General features: G+C 55.3%; 1 protein-coding gene across 1 annotated transcript; it reads left to right on the forward strand.

The window, feature by feature from the left end:
* The first annotated feature begins 505 nt into the window (after positions 1-505).
* TNIP1 (TNFAIP3 interacting protein 1) lies at positions 506-20,164 on the forward strand. Its single transcript, XM_038413351.2, is given in 19 exon segments — positions 506-593; positions 595-677; positions 2,237-2,359; positions 3,866-3,954; positions 4,550-4,618; positions 8,452-8,640; positions 9,415-9,509; positions 9,681-9,771; positions 11,259-11,348; positions 11,917-11,982; positions 12,417-12,447; positions 12,450-12,547; positions 13,430-13,558; positions 14,777-14,906; positions 15,431-15,558; positions 17,064-17,144; positions 17,679-17,876; positions 18,712-18,802; positions 19,327-20,164. Coding segments are annotated over 19 exon segments (1,875 nt in total). The 5' UTR covers positions 506-543; the 3' UTR covers positions 19,371-20,164.
* Positions 20,165-21,509: the final 1,345 nt, after the last annotated feature.

Consider the following 21,509-nt stretch of genomic DNA (forward strand, 5'->3'; position numbering starts at 1 on the left):
GGCTGTAGCTTGCGTTAATTGGTGAGATATGACGGAGGGTACAGGAGAAGAATCTGCTGTAATGCTTCCAGGTGGCTTTGAACACCAGCGGCGCACTTGTGCATGCAGGGGACAGGGCGAAAGGAAGTGGCGGGACAGGCTTTGTCCATGAGCAGAGGGGCTGCCAGTTAGTGCCCAGTCCTGTGGCTGAGCCACACCCCGCAACAAAGACCAGTGTGCTCATTGTTGCTGACCTGAACCAGGCTTCAAACGCAGGTCTGCAGCGAGGCCAGGGAGTGCACTAACCCACTGCAACACATGCAGCCAGCCACCCGCCTCTTGTGACATTTACATATAGCCATTGTGAGCAGGCCAGCTGGAGATAGCTGTGTCTGGCAGCCGCTGGAACCCAAATGCTGACGAGCCCTGTGAGCTCTGGGCTAGGCCGTGAGGTACCCCAGGGCCGGTCTCACGCTCCAGGGGGCTCAGGTCGGGAAGGGTGACTTTCTGATTTGTTGCCTTTCAGGGATGGCTGGTTGGGAGGTAGATGATTAAACTGCAGGCATGGAAGGGAAAGGACCCTACCGCATCTACGACCCTGGTGGGGGGGACACAGGAAGAGGCGGCCACAGCCTTTGAGCGGCTGATGGAGGAGAACACCCGGCTGAAGGAGAAGATGCAGGGGATAAAGTCTCTAGGTAATTGCTGTGGTGCTGGACTTGTGTGCGTAGGGGGCATGGCTTTTCTTTTATCCTTCCCCTTTCTGGAGAGTCCGCTGCCTCCCTGTGGCAGACCCTTGCCTTGCAGCCATGATGCCACGTCCACAAGTGCATGGTGCTCTGAGTGCTTCATCTGCTAGAGAGGGTGCTACAGAGTGACACCCCTCTCTTTCCCCACCCCGGGGTGCGATTGCTGGCTCTGCAACTCTCCCTAGCTGGGGCATGGGAATCTGGGACTATATATTCAATGTGTAGCCCCTCTTAACCTTTCCTGAACATGGCCCTGGATGACTGATACCCAAGTGGTAATTCCCTGCCTGGGAAACCTCTCCCAGGTATGAATTGTGCCATTCTGCAGCGAGGGGCGCAGCTGGGCATACTGGCAGCGGGTGCTAGCTCATCACTGAGAAGGCAACGCAAAGCTCTTGGCTCTCTGTAAAATCTGCTATGGTGCCTGCAGGATCCCTTGGCTTGCGCACAGGGACGTGCGAAGGGGCTGAGACGCTTGCCGTTGGTGTAGCCTACGGAAAGGCCCGTGGTCTGTGCTAAATGGATGGGTTGCTACGGTTACTGTGCTGATGAATTGAGAAGTAGCTTAAGTGTGCTCAGCTCCTCTGGCATCTTTCTGTGATGTATCGAAGGAGCCATGATCCAGCTAGGTTATGCTTGTGTTCAGCTGCCGACTGACACTTCCCACCCCCAATCCGTTCGACGGCTTTTTCCTCTCTTGCTGTAGTGGGACCTGATTACACTTAGTCCACCTCACTGCTGGCTTCTGTGCTGCAAATGTAGGGGAATCTTTTGGCCCTGTGGACCCAAATAATGCAGACTAAGGCCTGATCCACACTTAAAAATTAGCTCGACCTAGCTACGTCGCTCAGAGCTGTGAAGAATTTCTCCTGCTGTGTGCCGGGGTTAGGTGTAGCGCCTGGTGTAGATGCAGTTAAGAAGATGGGATTCCTTCATCGATGTAGGAAGCGACTCCACTCCAGTGCTGCATTGCCACAACTGCAGCACCGTGGCTGTGCCACTGGAGTGTAGATGTGCCAGTAACATCTTAGAGTTCACAGGCAGGAGAGGACTGCGATGCACCATTCCGAGACACCTGACAAGATGCTCGAGTGTGGAGAAAGATTAAATCTTGTTGTATTACCCCTGGAGATTAAAGGGTTTGGAAAAGGGACCCTCCTGGCCCAGAGTGAGGTTCTCTGGCTTAAGATCAGAGCTTTTAAAAACTGGAGAAGACATATGAAATACAAAATCTTCCCTGTAAGATGTGCTGTCCTTGATGTTTCCATGCCAGTGTCCCTCTGTGGCAGAGAAGCAACAAGTGAAGTTCCAGTGTGGGATTATTTGCTTGGGAAGAATTATTTCTGGGTGAAGAAGGCCATGTGGGACATTTCTATTTCTTCTGGTTGTGAAATACAAGTTGCGGAGGGGATTTGTGCAGGGAACTGGCCTCTGGGACATGGCAGCTATATACTAGGGAAGGGTAAATACCAGGAAATGCGAACTCCTCTGTTTACTGTATACACCAGGAGAACTGCTGGAAGAGTCCCAAATGGAAGCATCGAAGCTGCGGCAGAAGGTGGAGGACCTCGTGAAGGACAATGAGATGCTGAGGTCGTCTTCCTCTTTTGACAAACTGTCTGAAATAACAGGTATGAAGGTGGGAGGCTTACCCAGGGAGAGCCATCCACTCCAGATTCAGGAAGAGGACATAAAGTATTTGTCTGAGCAGATTCACACTTGGCTGGGTTTGGTAATGGTTTTTTCTTCTCCTGTTTTACACTCGCACACACGCACACTCTCTTTGACCTTTCTTCTCTGACCCTGATTTCCCAGGGAGTTGCATGGCCTGTGAAGTGTCCTTGTTTCCCACAAAGAAAAGGAGTACTTGTGGCACCTTAGAGACTAACAAATTTATTAGAGCATAAGCTTTCGTGAGCTACAGCTCACTTCACGAAAGCTTATGCTCTAATAAATTTGTTAGTCTCTAAGGTGCCACAAGTACTCCTTTTCTTTTTGCGAATACAGACTAACACGGCTGCTACTCTGAAACTTGTTTCCCACGTCAATGATAGAATGGCCTGTGAGTCTGTGTTTTTAGACTAGCATGTAATTGCAACCGCTGCTCTGCATTTATGGAGGGAGAAAGTCAGAGCAAAGTTTGGCAAGTTGCATCTGGCCTGCCCGTTAACCTTCCCTAGTGCACATATATTAGGGATGGTGTGCCTAGCCTGTGTTTGCCAGAAGCTGGGAATGGGCGACGGGATGGATCACCTGCTCTGATCATTCCCTCTGGGGCACCTGCTATTGGTCACTGTTGGAAGACAGGTTACTGGGCTAGATGGACCTTTTGTCTGACCCAGTATTGGCCCTTCTTATGTTCTTAATGTAACAGCCTTCTGTATTGGGGGGCGCGGGGGAGAAGCTCCAGTCAAGTCAATGGAGTTGCATGGGGTAGGGGGCAAATTCCGCACCTGCCTGAGGCTTTCAGTTTGGGGGAGGTAATGGCACCCTGCACCCGACAAAGCATATCCATGAATGGGCAAGGCCTGTGTGACGGTTGTTGTTTTAAAGTTGTCTGCTCACAGGGACTGGCTGATGAGACAGGGACTGGCTGCAAAGAGACTATCTAAGCCCTGGACCTGACCTTTCAGGATAGCAGTGCGAAGCATCCGAACAGGGGAAATTGCTTTACCTGACAAAGCTGACTGACCAAAGGCAAACGCACAGTCTGCATTTGCAGGGCGCTACCTGGGCCACTTGCCCACCGAGCAGTCACTGGCCAGGGTAAAGAGACAGGAGAAGGTTGGGCAAGTGTGGTGCTTGGCCCTGGAAGCTGTTCCTCGGTGCCTGTTAGTCCGTTGCTACGGGTTAGGTGGGAGGAAACCAGTTCACAGTCTGATCTCTTTCTGCAACCTGTTGATGTTACAAGACACTATTGTTTTGTAGCCGGGGGAAGGGATCAGAGAGGGGCCAGCTGAGTAACATTTGTTGTCAGTGCAGAATTTCATCCAGTGAAACGGGATGGAAGTTTCTGTCTTGTCCCACTAGCTGGAAATCATTGTACTCTCTGACTTACTAGCCTATCTGGTCTCTGCCTCTTCACTGCTCTCCCGTTTACCAACATTCACAGCTGTGGTGTCCTCTGCCTTTTACAGGAGGTGAACCAGAGCCCCGTCTGTCCCCCGCGGGTCCAGGCAAAGCTGAGAAGGAGCAGGATACAGATGCTCAGAAGCCTCTATCCACTGTAAGTCTGATGAAAGGGGGGCATTTGCCTGTTAACCTTTAGCAGCCCAGACCCTGAAATTATCAGTCAATTTAAAAAAAACAAACTCAGAGACTTAAGGAAACAGACATGTCGAAGGGGCTAGAATTCCTGCCTGACTGGGGCAGGTTCCCTGTTTTGTTTCCCACATCAGTGATAGAATGGACTGTGAGTCTGTGGCTTTAGACTAGCATGTAATTGCAACCACTGCTCTGCATTACAGCATTAGTTATCTGTGCCCATTCGCTTTCCCTTCAGGGGCTTCCATCCCAACTCTGACCCCTGTAGACACAGGACTTGCTCTCTGTTTGTGGGGAAACCTGTCTGTCGCTGGATTCGAGTCTCTAAACCTGGAGGATCATCTTTACAATGCATAGAGCTGCTTAAAGAGCTGACCCGCTGGCCCAAACCATCCCTGTTTTATACTGGTGTAAATGGCATTAAGCTAGCTGGCAGAATGGGGAAATGTCTCCCTTCCCTGCTGCCCCCATAATCTCCGTCCTCCCTTTGCTGTGATGGAGCACTGCAGGATTTGCTATCCCTGGTGAGGGCCTGACTCCCCTCTCTCCCTTCTCAGGGATCCTCGTCAGAGTTCGAAATTGTATCTGGTGAGGACAAGAGGTTTTCCCAGGAGAGCAGGAAGTCGGTGAGTCATCCTCCCAGCTCGGTTCCTTGGGGGGAAGCTCATTTGGGACTCGAGACAGGGCTATTAGTACACAGCGGGGACACAGCGTGTCCACAGGCAGGTGGTGGGGACTGTGTGAGATGGGCAAGGCCGTTTTGTTTTAGTTTCACCTGCACTGACAGGGTTTGCTCTTTCTAAATGGGAATGAAGGCCGGGTAGGTGGTGGACGATCAGGGGCAGTAGCTAGGACTAGAGTGCTGATTCCCAGCTCGTCTAGGGGAGTAGCAAGGCCAGAGGAGTAGCCAGCCAATTCTCCCCACGCCCACTTCCCCATCGCCTCGCCCCGTTTCAGTCCCTGGCGTGATGCACGAGAGCTGTGGCACACACACAGGAACTGCCGCGTGATTGCTTCCCTTGGCCCATTTCCCAGGACCTGGTCAGAAAGCTCACAAGAGGAAAGCGTGAAGCTGCAGAAGGGCCTTGTTGCTCACTTATGCAAATGGGCCGGCGCTGGTGACTTCCCCCTGGGCAGGTGCCGTGGGCTCTGTGCAGCTGGGCGTTCAGCCAGGAGGGCAGGCCATCGGCCTGGGAAACTGGGCGCCTCGGGGCTGAAGAAAGGGGCTGTAAAGTCCTGAGTGACGCAATCGTTGGAGCAATCTGGTGCCGCACGTTTCGTAACCCTTTTGGTCTCTGCGCAACTTGACAATCGCTGGGTTATTTCTCTCCCCAACTACCCCCCTGCCACACACACAGTTGATTGGATTTTTTCACCCACCCTGACCTATTTAGGATCCTCTTAGCCCCGTGTTAACTATCCCTGTAAAAACCACCATAGGACTCCACATGGCTAGCAGGCTCGGCTCAGCAGGGGCCCGCTGCTGGCACAGCAGAGCTGGGAGGGCAGGGTCCCAACTGAGGCCCATCGGGTAGTCTGCACTCAGCCGGCCTGTGGTAAGCTTGGCTGTATCCCTGACAGGAGTCCCAGAACAAATCTACAGGTGTAAGGGGAGCGCATCCTTTGAGAGCATTGCCAGTCACTGCCTCCCTGCCCTTCTCGCCCGCTCTGTTGCTTTGAGCAGGCTGGGAATGTTTTCCTGGGAGTCTGTCTGCAGGCTGCAGTACCTAGCAGCTGATTCAGACTAAGCTGTCAGAAGGAGGAGGAGCTGAGCTGCTGAGGAAGGGGGCACTCTCCCCCTAGTGTCCACTCACTGACTGTACCTGTGTTTTGGTTCCCAGAGTCTGCGAAGGGGGGAATCCTTCCCACTTTGCTGGCACTGTGGTGGAGCGAGTCGTTGCACCCTTTGCTCTGGGTCCAGACCACTGTGTCCGAGCCGGACAGCATCCGGGGCAGGGGAGGGAAATAGGACGGTAAGAGAATAGCTTCTTATTGGATAAAAACAGCCCCGGTGCCAGGTCCCAGAAACCTATGCTGCTCCACTGGAACAGGTCCCTGGGTTTGTGCGAGGCCCAGCCCATGCACACGTTTGCACCGGTTTCATGAAAGGGTGTGACTTATAGCGGTTTAATTAATCCAGTGCGGCTTTGTGTGTGGATGCTCTGAAATCAGCTTATATCCATCCGGCTACCACCTGTCCATTGAGAGGTGCCAGCTCAACCAATTTAAACTCCGTAGGGAAACTCACCCCGTTTTAAGAGGAAACCAGTGTGCACAGAGAGAAACCAGGAGCAGGCGAAAGGGCGGCTGGGTGCATGTGTGGCAGACACATGAGGTGGAGTGATGCAAAGTCAGAAGCGTGTTATGTTGTCACTCCCTTTGCTAGTTGGTGCTGGGGCTGGAATAGCAGGGAGCAACCACCACATACAAGATGCTGGGAATGGAGTTCGCTCCAGTAACTTTACTGCTTGCTGTTGTCTTAGCCGGTTTTCTCTCGGCTTGTCTCATTGGCAGGGGGGCTTTACAGCTGACCTGTGTGCTGCCTGGCTGGGCACATATGGAGGCTGACAGGGCTGAGTGCAAGCCAGGCATGGTGTGCCTGGACAGGGTGCCCTCCTCAGCAGCATTGCTAATGGTAATAAAAGCTGATGGGGCCAAAAAGCCACAGGGCTGAGGACAGCCTGTGGTTTGTGAAGCTGGGGGATGTTGCTTTTTCGTTTTCCCCTTTGAGTCAGCCACGGGACGCGTGAGAGGTGGATATGGACTCCTGCAACTCTGGGATTTCCCTGGGCCATGGGGGCAAAAGGACAGGGGGGTGGGGTGTGAGTCAGACAGCCCGGGGAGCGGTGCTAGGCTCCCAGCAGGTGAAAGGCTCACAAGACTCGGCTCGGGGCAGGCCCTGTTCTTGGTGGACTGGCCAGGTAGCACACAGAGTGAGACCTGTTCCCTCTTGGGAGTCATGGCTCCTCTTTGATCTCCTAGGTTACCAAACAGTTAAACACCCGCAATAGCTTAGGGCAAGTCAGGTCTCAGTAACCGAACGGTGCAACTGGGAGTTCTGTCAACATATGCGTAAGTAAGTGGGTGTGCGGGGTGACGCATGCCGGCAGGTGTGCCCAGCCACAATAAATACAGCCTGGGCCAATCTCGGCGAGCATCTGTCTTGGGACCTGGATCCCCGCATGCCCTGGGGTTACTGGGAGCAGGACAACGGCAGAGGCAGAGACAAATTACGTGGTAGAGGCAAGAGAGGGAGCTGCGCCCAGCTGAGCTTGGAGAAGCAGGCTGCAGGAAGGGCTGGCCCATATACCAGGAGCTACAGAGGAGAAGGGCCTGGCGCCAGCAGTGGGACAGAGAGGAAACGGACGAGACAAGTTCTGAGCGAGGCTGGAGCGGGTCCAAGGGATCCAGCTCCCATACCGCACCAGGTAGCACAAGCTGAACTTGTTCCAGTGTGTAGCTCAAAAGTGGCACCTTCTGGCACTTCTCAGCGAGGTGGGGGTGAGGGGAGTCGCTGCCCATTGGGTCCTGTTTGCTTACTTGTCCCCCAAGAGGCTGGGCAGTGGAGAATCTCCCTGGACTCTGGCATTTGATTGGCGCCACAGCCAGAGCAGAGTTGTGTACCGAGTCGTCTGGGCGAGCTCTCCTATGCTCCAAGGTTCCTGTGTTATCCCAGGGCTACCCACAGTATGTCTCCCAGGGGGCTGTCCTTGAATGGAGACCCCTGTGGGGAAAAACCTGCACCGGGCTGGTTCAGATCTCACTGGCAGGTCACAGGCGCGTTCTGGACGCTCTGGGGTTCTGGCTGGCCATTGAGGGCAGGCTGGGACTGGTGCTTGCCAGCGTTGCCTGATAATAGAGAGCGCAGCCGGGAGATCCTAGAACTCTGGTAGCCGCTTGGGTTTCATTGTAGTGTCTTTTGGGATGTAGAAGGGCGCCGTTGTGTTCACACAGGAGCCACTAGAGGGCACTGGAGGCTTAGAGTCCTGCATGGAGGGAGACACTGTTCCTTCAGCGGGGAGAAGTGCGAATTAGGTCGAGAAAGGAGGACCCCGGGGTGAACCCCAGTAAATCCCCTGTGCTGTATTGATGCCCTGTTTGGGTTCTGTTTAGGGGTCTGAGTTGGCCCCACATTTATTTGCCGCTGGGCATCTCAGCGGCAGGATGAGCACCAGTTCTCTGGGTTTGGCTGCTATCTTCTACCTGCTGGAAGGTGCTTGCTAAGCTACCTTCACTCCCCTTTACCTGAGTGCTTTGTCAGGGAGCACTCACCTGGCAGGGCCGAGGTGGGGCTAACTCCGCGCTTGAGAGCCCTGGCTGGAAGGTGCTGCTGACATGTCAAGAGAGGCTGCCTGAGTGGCTGGCCACCTCCTCCCTTGCACAGCCCTGTTCTCCCTCCGCTCCACGGGTGCGAGGCTGCCGGGCTGACGTCCCTGACCGCCTGCAATTCCTCTCCCAGGAGGCAGAGCTGCAGAACGAGGACACTAACCTGATGCTGCACCTGCAGCGGCTGGAGAGCACCCTGAGCGTCTTCGCCGAGGAGCCGGACAAGAACCAGGTCTTGGCTCACCTGGGGCGCATGGCCCTGGAGTTTAACCGCCTGGCCTCCAAAGTGCACAAGAATGAGCAGAGGACGTCCGTTCTGCAGGTAGGGACGTTCCTTCTGCACACAGCAGAGAGGCCTGTGGGATCTGTCCTCCGCAGGCGTGCCTAGGAAACTTGCTCTTGCCCCCTCCCCTGCATGTAAATCCTGCAGGGACCTCCGCCAGGGAGCACTGCCTAGCTGCCTTTCTCCACGCTCCCCTTTTCCTCTCCTCATTTCTTCCCCCTCCGCCACACCAGTCCTCCTTCAATCTTTTCTTCTCTGTGTCCCTCTGCTATCTGTGTGTGGGAAACTGCAGGCTCATCTGTGTCCAGCCTGCTCTTGTGCAGCATCCCCTTGTCTCCTCCCACTTCCAGCCATGAGCAAAGCACTAAGTGCCTGGGATGAGGGGGAAATCTCTCTCATGGACAGCTTGATTATGTAATTGCTCATTATTGGCCATAGAATGACTTGCATCTGCCTCAGAAGCATTGATGGTAGATGCTACTGAGAGACAGGCTGCTGGGTTAGCTGGACCATTGGTTCGATTCCTATGGTGCCTAGTAGGGTTGGCCGCTTTAGAACCACCCTTTGAAGCCCTGAGGTCACGTTCTGCCTGTGAGCGAGATGTGTAGTGCCCAAGGGATAGGTGTATGTGCGCTTCTCCTCTCCAATAGCATTAGTGAGGAGAGACCAAGTCATAGAGCCCAGTTGGCCATCAAGGTGCTGGGCAGGGATCTGACCTTGTCAAACCAAGGGGGGTTCCGTCGCTGGAATGCCCTTTCACTGTATGTCAAGGGGACTGTGTGAAGCATGAGCCACTTGCTGTTTCTCTGGCAGACGCTGTGTGAGCAACTGCGTAATGAGAATGAGGACCTGCGGGCAAAGCTGGAGAAGGATTTGGAGCAGAGGAACCAGGCTACAGAGAAGCTTAGGTGAGAGCAGGAAGGATGTTGGTTGGGCAAGAGGCATGGGTGGTGGGGTGGATTGGAGGGAATTGAGCATCTTTCCTGCCCTGATTGGTAGCTTCCTCAAATGCTGGTTGCTGTATGAATCCTTGAGGGTCTCTCAATCTGCATTTCTGTTGTGCTCTTCCCGCTGCAAAGGTGTGAGAACCTGGAGTTGAGGAAGATGGTTACGATGAGCAACAAGGTGGGCGTGAAAGGGGACGGTGTGGAGAGCGCTGACCAGCAGCAGGTAGGAGCAGCCAAGACACTTCCTCTTCCCAACTACTCTTCCCTGTGCCATCCCGGGATAGCTCCCACATGGCAGGGACAGTTCCCATGCCACAGGGATAGCTCCCACCCTTTGCAACAATACCCTGATCGCACCTTGGAATGGAGTCCCAAGTCCAGAGCACCGTGTGATCCTGGAGGGTGCCAGGAAGCCCTCTTGGCAAACCCCCCATTTATCTTCAAAGCATCCTTTAACCCTTCATAGGCTGATATTTTTAAACTTCCAGGGCCCGATTCTCCCCATTGACCCCTGTGTTGCTGGGGTGGTGCCCCTGACTCCAGCAGTCACCCCTCTGTAGAAGGAGGGCTCCAGGGTGGGAAAACAGGCCCTAAGCTTGGAACAAGTGCAAGTATTTGTTTCTTTAAGAGGCTTATTTTGGAGGGAGGGACATAAAGCTACGGCAGAGCTAGGCGTGATTCTGCCATGCTCCCTGCAGCCTTGCTAACTGCCACTGGGTCAGTGCTGGCTACCAGCAAACCTTGCTGCAGCGGGGAAGTGCAAAACGGCAGAGCATGGCTGCTCCTCTCCCCCATTGCTGAGGGTTGGGCTGGAAAGGAGCACGTCATTGTAAGGGGAGGAATGGTCTTGGGCCAAAGCACAGAAATGGCGACCAGGGCTTGGCCACAGAGCTGGGATGCAGACCCCCTCTCCACATTGGGGAGGATGCTACTTCCGCCACAGGAGGTGATGAAGCCAAGTGAGTGCGGGTGCACTCATTAACCGTTGACTTGAAAACCTTGTGTGACTGGGAGGGCGGGTGATTGCTCCGTCAAACCAGCAACAGGAGCGCATGGAGGATTCCCGTGCCGAGGGAGGCAGTAAAGCAGCAGGGGCCAAAGCCGAAGGCTGTTCTCCCTTCAACTAGAAGGCCCCTGCCGTTGTAGATGATGGACTGGCTGCTCCCACCACGTCCGCTTCCCAAAGAGGGGGAGATGTCCTTTTCCCCCAAGAAGGGGGTGGGGACAGGACTGAGGCAGACACCAGACGGCGCTGTGCGGGACACATGCCTCCTGGGGTCCAGAAAGCAATTCCTGACACTAACGACATCTAAATTCCTCTCCCCTACCCCACCCTGCACGTGCTCGGGTGGCTGTTGGGGGGTGGCAAGTGGTGGCCAGAATTGAGATATTATGGGGATATTATTGAGATATTATGAGATATTATTAGGCCACTGGACTCTTCCTGGGCTGCTAGTTCAAGTTGGTTACCTGCAGAGAGTGAACCTCGGGGGCAAGTTCTGCTCCCAGCCGTGCGGGGCTGACGGCCATCACCGTGCGAGACAGCATGAGCTGTGTTGCTCAGGTGCGCTGGGATGGCAGGGGACAGCTGAGGGAGGTGGGGCAAGCAGCCGTAGGACATAGGACTTTTCTCCCACTTCCCTGGCTCTGGGATGCGTCTGGCCCAGCTGCCAGGAAAGTCCTGAGGGTTTCTGTTTGCGCTGTCTTCAGAGTGGGGCGCTGGCAGAGAAAGCATCGGGCAAGGGCGTGACAGGGACAAGCGAGAAGAAGGTGAAAATCCTCGAGCATCAGCGTAATGAGGTGAGCTGGGCCCTCTGCGGAGCACCACGGCATAGATGAGGGCTGTTGGCTTAGCAAAGGCGGGCCAGGCCTGGTTCACACGGAGAATGAGTTGGGTGGCCTAGTGCTAATGTACGCACATTACAAAAGTAGTCCACTCTTGGCATGATGGGGACCTTACAATGACATGTCTGCTCAGGACAGGCCCAGGACTGGGAGAGTAGCTGGGGCTGTGGATCAGACTGAGACGCACTGGCAGAGCTGCGGGAGGGGGAGCGCTGGTGTAGCAGGGGGCTGTGGATCAGACTGAGGTGCCCTGGCAGCTGCTAGTTGCTCAGTAAAAGTCACCGAAGCATGAAGGTTTTACAGACGATGGTTCAGCTCAACTTCGAAGAGCATGAGCCTGGCTAGTGGGAGAAGAACTGGGTTCTGCTTGGACACGCTGCTCACACAGAGCTTGTGAGAGAGAGAGGAATTTTTTTGCAGGTAGGAGACTGGTAGGTTGCAAACGCCCGTTCACTCCACTCAGTGGGGGTGGGGGGCGAGCGGGGGTCCGTACCCCAGTAACTCTAGGTCTTTCTCCCCCTAGCTGCTGGAGGTGAACAAGCAGTGGGATCAGCACTTCAGGTCTATGAAGCAGCAGTACGAGCAGAAGGTACCTCCTAAGTGTCAGCCTGTGTCCCGCAGTTTGCTTGTGGGCAGATGCTGGGTATGCACGTGTCTCGGAGGCGAACGTGTGCCCTCTGTTTGCAGGGAGCAGTGTGGGGGCTACTCAGGTATCCCCAGCCCCTTTAGTGCACCTGCCTTTCCCCAACCTCTCTCCCCACCCATACAGCCATTTGTTCCCCCTCCATCCATGCCGGCCTAGGCATCTATGCCATTCTCATCTTCACCCTGGTATCGGAGCCAGCTCTTTCCCTTGGAACCTCCTGTTTCATGCATGACACGGGTGCGGAGAGGCAGCAGAAGAGGCTCTGGGAAATTTTAAGTTAAAATGCAGGTGGGGTGGTTGCACCTCTGCTGTGCACAACCAGCTGCGGGCCAGCGCTGCGTTCCAGATGGTCATGTGGCTTCCCTGTCCCCCGGCAGATCACGGATCTCCGCCAGAAGCTGGCCGACTCCAGAGGGCGCTGAGTGAGCTGGAGGCAGAGCGGGAGCCGAAGCAGAGGGACTTTGATCGCAAGCTTCTCCTGGCAAAATCCAAGATGGAAGCAGAAGAGGTGAGTCCTGCCGGGGGAGCGCTGTATCCTCCCCACACCCATGAGCTGGGCAAAAACCAGGCACTTGTGCATTGGCTTCCTCTTGCCACAGTAACCCTGGCTCTTCCCAGCACATCATCTCCCTCTGGCTTCTCGGGTGTCTCCCGAGCCAGGCTTCTTCGGCTGAGTCAGAGCCCCTGTAGTAGCAGAATGATTGACCAAATTCTGGGCTGGGGCAGTGGGGAGAGATGGGGCCATATAGCTCTCCTCCAGGCTCTGTGAGGGACGCAGTGACCCTTCTGCATGCCGCGCCTTGGCAGCAGCGAGCGGGCCCCATGCAGGCTCTCTGCGGGTACTCTGCCTCCCAGCGTAGTCAAACTCCCCCGATGGGAGCGAACGGTTGGAAGGAGGCTGCGTCCTGTCAGGCCCCAAGAACTGGGCTGCCACTCGCCCTGCAGCACCAGAGCTGAGGGCCTGATAAGCAGGAGCAGCCCATCTCGCTGCTTTCGGGCTGATAAGCCCGCTGGTGTGCGGTGGTGGGAAAGAGGGTCAGACTCGGGGGAAATGTCTGCTGGGGGTGGAGGGACAAAGGCTCCGAAATCTGCTGACCCCTCCACAGGGGCCAGCTCTACTAGAGGGGAGGGCAGAGAGGTCTGACTAGACTCCCTTCTGCTGAGCCACAGCCATGCGAGAAGGCACCTTCCAATGGGAGCAGAGGTGCTGTTCTCTGTGCTCCCTGGCGCTTGAACCGAGGGATGAGTCCTTCCTGTCTCACACCCTGCTCTGCCACCTGGCTTCTCCTGCCCATCACGCCCAGGGAGGGAACGACAGGCCTGGGCAGAAGGGCGGTGGGTAACATACGGCTGCTCCTTCCTCTGACCTCCCTGCCTCTTGCTCTTTCAGGCAGAAAAGGAGAGGCTGGCTGGGGAGGTGAGGGATCTGAAGCAGAGAATCAAGTTCCTGCAGGAGCAGCTGGCACCGGTCACCAAGCAAAGGGAGTACCAGGAGAAGGAGATCCAGAGGCTAAACAAGGTGGGCAGCCTGGCAGCTCCCATCCCTGGTGACCCCAGATAAGCCTTTGGTTTCCAAGGACCTGTTCAGACAGGTGTGCCTGTACCTATGGCAAACTGCAGATCCCCGGGCACTGGCTGCACCTCGTATCCAATGCACTGTGTCTCAGAGCAAGGCAGCGGCTGCCCCGTTTCGTCCCCCTCCTCCCAGCTGGGCAGTAAACCCAGAGCAGCTGCTCCCCTGTCCTGCCTTCCTAGCCAAGATCTTTCACAGAAAACACCTCCTAGCCACTGTGCAGTGTCAGAGAGCAGCGGCCCGGGGAGACCTGCGGCCCCCAAGAGGGGGGAGTGCTAATATGCTAGGAATTGGCTGAGCTGACAGAAGAAATGTTTCTCCCCCCATGGGAAGAGTCTCTGATGGAATCTGCCTCGCTCAGGGGTGCATGCACGCACCCCGCCAGGGAATTATGGGAGGGCTTCTGCTCGGGGCTCCCTCCATCAGACAGTGTGAGGGCAGCTGGGGGCACTTCTCTTCAGCTCATCGGTTGGCAGCTGCAGGTCGCCAGGGTCCTAGATCGAGCCTGTGCTGACCGTGTACAGGCCGCATGTTGCAAGCACAGCTGCGGGGAGGGCCTGTCTCTCTTTCGGGGATGGGGCATTATAGGGGAATTAGCCCTTTGTGGCACTTGCCTTGTGCATCAAGCCTGCCCCTGCTGGTGTTCTGGAAAGCAGCCTGCCCCTCCTCAAACCATCCTGCCTGTCTCCGGGTTTGAGCCCTCTCCATCTGTTCTGGCTGACCTGCCCCTCGCCGCTCCCGTGTCTAAATCCTGGAGGGACACAGCTATGCCCTGATCAGGACGAGCTGGAGGCTTTGCTCAGACATCCTGCGGCAGCGGCAGGCACCTCTCACCTGTTGGATAATGACCGGGGCTCTGTTCCGGTCCTTAGTTTCACCCCTGGCTTGTCTAAGTGGTAACGGGGGGAAGGGAGGGCCGGTGACAACACGGGATTTCTGGGAGGCAGAAAGGTGGGGATTTTGTTTCTTTTGATCAGCAGTGGAGCAGGAGAGGAGAAAGGGCCTGGGTGGTGGCAGTGCTCTTCACCATGTTCACTTGGTTTGTCTGCACTAACTCTGGATATCTGTTGTTTCCAGGCTGCCTTCTCAGCCCCCTTCCAGCTGGGTATGTGCCCACTGCTCTATGCACTCTAATGGCAACCCTCTGTCCCTCTCCACCCTCAGGCCCTGGAGGAGGCTCTGAATGTCCAGGCCCCTGCTCCCACCCCTTCTGCACTCAGTAATGCCACAGAGCCGGGCGGAAAGCATGAGACCACACGAGCTGCTGACCCAGAACGAGATCCTGAAGCAGCAGGTAAGGAGGGATTGTGGCTCTTTTCTCTCAATCTAGTTCTCTGGGCTAGCTAAGGCTTCAGAGGAAAGCCCTAACGCAGACCCTGGGAAGGGTCTCGGGTCTCTGAGCAGGTAGCCCAGCCTCCCCTCTGCTTAAAGGGCCAGATTCTGCTTGGATTCCCACCAACATGGTTGGCTGGGAAGCACTCGTTGATGTTCCTCTAGCTTTACTCTTGTGAACTGGGAAGAGGCTGTAAGGAATGGCATTGGTGGTATCTGACCATGGCCCCATCCAGGCCTCAGCTGGAAGTGCCTATGACAGGGAGTGTCATTGAAGGACACACAGCAGGGTGCCAGGTCTGACATGGGCTCACACTGTTGGGGATGGTGTCTCGTATCTCTAAGCTCGGTGTGAATTCTTCAGTTAGCTTGGCATGAAGAATTTCAACATGCGCTCACAGGGAGGCACCTCCCTGCCACGCCCTGGCCCCTGCGGGAGGTGTCTGACAGGGCCCGGTGACCCTCTGTGCTTCTTCTGTCTGCCAGGTGAAGATCTTCGAGAGGACTTTCCGCGGGACAGGCGGCGCGACAGGGAGAGAATGAACGAGGAGAAGGAAGAGTTGAAGCAGCAGCTGGAGAAACTTAAGAAGCAGTTAACAGTCTCCAGCAACCAGGTAGGGCAGTGGGGTGAGGAGTGGGGGAGTCATGCTCAGAATGCTCTGTGCTCTGAAGCTAACGTCAAGAGGCGTTTCGGGGCAGGGGAGACAAGTCCGCCCCCGAGCCTTCAGCTCTGCCACGCGATGCCATCTGCTATGTGTATGGATGCGTTGAGACAGCCAGTGCTGGTAGAGTTGACTGGGCACAAGTGAAACCCACTGGCAGAGGGAGCCAGATCTCTCAACACGATCCCTTCCCTGACCCCTGTTTGTGCCGATCGGCCAGCGAGCTGGGTCTTGGCCTCCTGGCCCTCGGGGGATCTAGCCCTGCAGCGTGTGGTGTGGGCAGTTGTTTACCGCTCCAACGCAGATGGGACGGAGGTGAAGGCCGTGCCAGCTGGGGAAGGGGAACTCTTGTGGGAGAAGCTTGCGGTTTCCATAGTGCTTTGGGGTCAGCAGGGGCTGGGGAGCAGAGACAAACACAGCAGACAGTACATTCACAGTGAGCGGGGCTCTGTGATCCATGTGCAGCCCCACCCTATGATGACGATAGACATGTGTCCCACGTGCAGGAAAGCTTGTGTAGCTCAGCAGCGTTCAGGTCTGCATCCCCCCCCGACTCAGCTGAGCCCCTGCTTATCGCTCTCTGTGGGGGGGGTACGCGACGAGGCCTCATGTGAGCCCTGCTTTGCACCAACCCCGGGGGCTGGTCACTAAAAGGTTATTGAGATAAATTGTTCTCTTGCCCTGGCCTATGGCCTAGAGCCGCTCTCCCCGGCCTTGGGGAGCTTCGTGCTGAGCGGGGTGGGTGATGAGTGGTGGTTTGGGCCTGTTGCCAGTGAGATTTAAAGATTCTCCTCCTCCGGGAGTAGCTGAGAGACCTGTGTGGAGGAGCCATCTCCATCCATCGCCAGCCCCGGGCAGCAGCTGCTTGAGTGCTCTCTGTTGAAAGCGCACTGCAGAAGCTGCCCCCTCGGGGAGATTTGGGGCTGCCCCCACTTGCCCTCTCGCCCCGACACGCAGCCCAGCCGGTCACCAGCTCTCGGGGCAGCAGGTGGTGGGAGACCCCCAGGAGCCTGTGGGTGCCAGGCAGGGCTCGGTCAGTGCTGATGAGGTAGCTTTAGGTGCTTGGCCCGAGGGAATCCTCCCTCTCCCCCACCTCCCACATTTGAATTGGAACTGCCAAAATTCCCCTGCCTTTTGGGCCGTAACCCCGCACAGAAAACGAGCAGCCACCCGCTGCCAGTGCCCAGCACCCATGACCCAGGCTGCGGATTTATTTAAAGCCCCCTTGGGATCATGCTAAGGACAGACTGGCATCTGCCCAGCGAGGGTGGGGGCAGTGGGTGTGTTTGATGCTCTGGCTCGGGCCCCAGCGGGACTGTGGTCGCTGCTGCTGGGTGCTGCCCTGCCCTCGGTGGGCAGGAGTTCTCTCCGGCGCCGGCCAGCGTCCATGGGTGGGGGCCGGTGCTGTGCGACACTGCGGCAAGTCCTCTCTCGTTCTGACCCCGCCTCTCCTCCAGCTGCGGCTCTTCAAGGACGACTGTCAGAGAGAGAAGGAGGAGAAGGAGAAACTGAAGAAGCTGCTGAAGCAGCACAAGCAGGTATGGAGGGTGGTGGGCGGAAGCAGCTTCCACTGGGGGGAGGGGTGTTGGCCGGGCAAGGTGGGCCCCGCACAGACGCGCGGGGTTGGAAGGGGAGCAGCGTAGGCCAGGGCTACCCTGGGGGGGGTCGGGGCCCTGGCTGTAAAAACCCGTACAGCTGTTAGGGAGGCTAAGAAATCAAAATGTGTGCCAGAGTTACTGGTGCCTCCAGCTCAGAGGGTGTGTCGGGGTGTGGCTGGTGTGGGGGGGCATCTAGCCATAGCACCACTGAAGTTGCTATAGGCGATGCTGGGGACTGAACCTGCCCTTGGCTGGTGCTGGGATCAGAGGACATGAAGGGATCTTACAGGCACCTTTGCCTCAGCCTAGGATCTTGTGCCAAGTGCATCTCGGCCAGAGCCAAGGATCAGGGCTCGTGGTGCACAGATGCTACAATGATGGGCACATTTGACTTGCACAGATGGGCGGAAGAGGGTCTGTATAAGCTGGGCTGTCTTGGCTTTGCTCCTGAATCTGCCCTTCTACCTCTTGCAGGTTTCTGGAGAGAGGTTGCACCCAGAGCCGGTCCCGGGGCCTCTCGGCCCTGGCTGCCCCATGTACCAGTTCCAGTATAGCCCTCCAGTGCCCCACCATGTCTACCATGGCTATGAGGACTGGCATCAAATCCGGTACCCACCTTCAGCAATGCCGGGCGACCATCCACCAGTGCAAAACTTCCACCACTTCCCTCCTGTGAGTACCCTCTTGGGAAGGCATAAGGATGGGCCAAGGTGGGGGGCCATCCTGTAACTATCTCTGCTCCTTGCACGCACCTCCCAGCTTCTCCTGCAGCATCTGGATGTGTTCCAGGCAAGGCGGTTCCTGTCGCACAATCTCCAGGTAGCAGCATGGCCACCTCCTTCCACCCAACCCCCTGCCAGCAAAGTGTAGGCTGCTGCCCGCCCACTCGCTATGGACCTCATTCCTTATCCCGGAGGGAGTGCAGCTGTGCACACACAATGCGTGTGCAGTCATCATGACTGTGTGCACAAGTCAGGGACTGCACGCACAAAGGACTGATCCGGGCAATTTGCATACACTGCTGGTGGTCCACACTTGGTATGTGACTTAGTGGCAGAGCCAGGGGTAGCCCTCAGGAGTTTGTGGCTCATGATTCCATGATCCATCTGCTGGACTCAGCCCACTGATGAACTAAAATGTCAGAGATGGGGAGAGGTAAGACATACCAACAATCTGTCTAGGTGCTTATCTGGCCCCCAGCACTAGAATATCTGAGATCCTTACATTCTTTAATGCATTTATCCCTGGGAGACAGGGAGAGTCTATTACCTCATTGTACATTGGGAAACTGAGGCACCAAGAGACTGCGTGACTTGCCCAAGGTCACACAGGAAGCCTAGAGGAGCAGGGAAGTGAACCTGGGTCTCCTAAGTCTTGGGCCAGGGCCCTAACCACTGGACTATCGTTCCTATGTCCCCTTCTTCCTCCCCCAAGTTGTTCTGTACAGAATCTGAGACCTCCTGTTTCATGTCCTCTCACGCTGCCCATTCCTCACTCTTCCTTTCAGCCAGAATACACCTGGCGCCCACCTTGTGCTGTGTCAAGGACCCAGAACTCCCAAGCAGTGGAGGGAATGAAACCACTGTCCAAGGAAGCTGGTAAGGAAACGCTGCTCTCACACTCCAGGGGTTACTTTCCTTCTGCTGAGACTGGCGCTGCGTGAGAACCCTGGACAACTGCCGTTCATGTTGCGGCTCAGAAGGGCACTGAGTACTGCAGTGCATTGAGGCAGTGGGCTTGCGCCTTCAAATCCCATCTGTCACCAGCTTGGCATTGGTTTGTCCATGTCAGAGACCGCAGCATGAGGATGATCCAGGGGCTATAGTGGAACAGACCGAGGTGCTTTGAGAGAGTGGGGTGTGGGGAAGCTTGCACGCTACTCCCTTGTCCTCACTGGGCCTCGCCTCACCAGTGCTCAGCCCCAGGAGCATGGAAACACCTGTCTCAAAGTTGACAGTAAAGTTCACTAAAAGCCTGAGATGGCCTCCGACTGCCCTCTCGCCAGCACATGGGAATAACACGGGATGCTGTTGTGATCTGTTTAAAAATGGCTCTAAATAGCGTGTGTGCAAGGAGACTGGAGCGATACTTACACAATATGGGTGTGCTTTCTGTCTTTCAGAACCTGCAGGCCTTGGGTTACCAAAAAACCAAAGGCCAGTTTAGCTATGGGCTAATGTCAGAAGAAGAGTGGTGTGGGGAGTGCGCGCGCCTGTGTGTATATAGAACCTGCCTCCTGCTAGTTATCCCTGTTCACACACTCTGTATATATAGCAGAGCCTTGATGGGCTGGAATGCCTCCCTCGGGAGCTGCTGAAGAGAGAACGCCCCATGCCCTTAGGAGCTGCTGAGGAGCAAGTAGCGCGGGGGCTTCCCTGGAATCCCGACTGGGAGCCCTGCCTACAGGGGTTGTGCAAATGGCCACGCGTGGTTATCTTGTTACTAGTCACGTCGCTTTGGTTTTAATTTGATTCCCAGCCTTTCTTCTCCTTTTTCAGCTAAGAGGGGAGCTTGAATTCTGCAGCCTGGTTTTGTATTGTAACGTGTTTGCTGGCTGACCCTAGAGACTATTCCTGTTGAATAGTGTAGGTGGGAGAACCGCCCCTCTAGAATCCCATGACAAGCAGAGCTCTGTACAGGGAGGCCAGCTGAACAGACGTCTGGGTGGGGGAGAGGTTTTAATTGTGTGTGTTCTTTTCATAGTTAAAAAGAAGCCAAGCTGAAGCTAAACTGAATCCATTGGTTCATATCATTTACCTGTGAACGCTCTCTAGACTAAAGTGAGCGCTCTGGCTTGAATGGCTTTTAAAGTGTCCCGAGTCCAGGGGCCAAATGTAAATGTCTTTCGACTCTCCATTGAAACTCTGACGTGTAGAGCTTGTACCATGTAAGATACTGCCCAGCCCTCTGTACATACATATACATACACATTCGCTGTCTAGGTAAGATGTGGCAACCCTCATTCATTAATGGTGAAATCCTAGCGGATCTTAAACATAAAAAAGAAGCTTACAAGAAGTGGAAGCTTGGACATATGACCAGGGAAGAGTATAAAAATTTGCTCGGGCATGTAGGAAAGATATCAGGAGGGCCAAATCGCACCTGGAGCTGCAGCTAGCAAGAGATGTCAAGAGTAACAAGAAGGGTTTCTTCAGGTATGTTGGCAACAAGAAGAAAGCCAAGGAAAGTGTGGGCCCCTTACTGAATGAGGGAGGCAAGCTAGTGACAGAGGATGTGGAAAAAGCTAATGTACTCAATGCTTTTTTTGCCTCTGTTTTCACTAACAAGGTCAGCTCCCAGACTGCTGTGCTGGGCAACACAAAATGGGGAAGAGATGGCCAGCCCTCTGTAGAGATAGAGGTGGTTAGGGACTATTTAGAAAAGCTGGACGTGCACAAGTCCATGGGGCCGGACGAATTGCATCCGAGAGTGCTGAAGGAATTGGCGGCTGTGATTGCAGAGCCCTTGGCCATTATCTTTGAAAACTCGTGGCGAACGGGGGAAGTCCCGGATGACTGGAAAAAGGCTAATGTAGTGCCCATCTTCAAAAAGGGAAGAAGGAGGATCCTGGGAACTACAGGCCGGTCAGCCTCACCTCAGTCCCTGGAAAAATCATGGAGCAGGTCCTCAAAGAATCAATCCTGAAGCACTTAGAGGAGAGGAAAGTGATCAGGAACAGTCAGCATGGATTCACCAAGGGAAGGTCATGCCTGACTAATCTAATCGCCTTTTATGATGAGATCACTGGTTCTGTGGACGAAGGGAAAGCAGTGGATGTATTGTTTCTTGACTTTAGCAAAGCTTTTGACACGGTCTCCCAGCATTCTTGTCAGCAAGTTAAGGAAGTATGGTGGATGAATGCACTATAAGGTGGGTAGAAAGCTGGCTAGATTGTCGGGCTCAACGGGTAGTGATCAATGGCTCCATGTCTAGTTGGCAGCCGGTGTCAAGTGGAGTGCCCCAGGGGTCGGTCCTGGGGCCCGTTTTGTTCAATATCTTCATAAATGATCTGGAGGATGGTGTGGATTGCACTCTCAGCAAATTTGCGGATGATACTAAACTGGGAGGAGTGGTAGATACGCTGGAGGGGAGGGATAGGATACAGAAGGACCTAGACAAATTGGAGGATTGGGCCAAAAGAAATCTAATGAGGTTCAATAAGGATAAATGCAGGGTCCTGCACTTAGGATGGAAGAATCCAATGCACCGCTACAGACTAGGGACCGAATGGCTCGGCAGCAGTTCTGCGGAAAAGGACTTAGGGGTGACAGTGGACGAGAAGCTGGATATGAGTCAGCAGTGTGC

Source organism: Dermochelys coriacea, chromosome 8, assembly GCF_009764565.3.
Source record: "Dermochelys coriacea isolate rDerCor1 chromosome 8, rDerCor1.pri.v4, whole genome shotgun sequence".
NCBI lineage: Eukaryota > Metazoa > Chordata > Testudines > Dermochelyidae > Dermochelys > Dermochelys coriacea.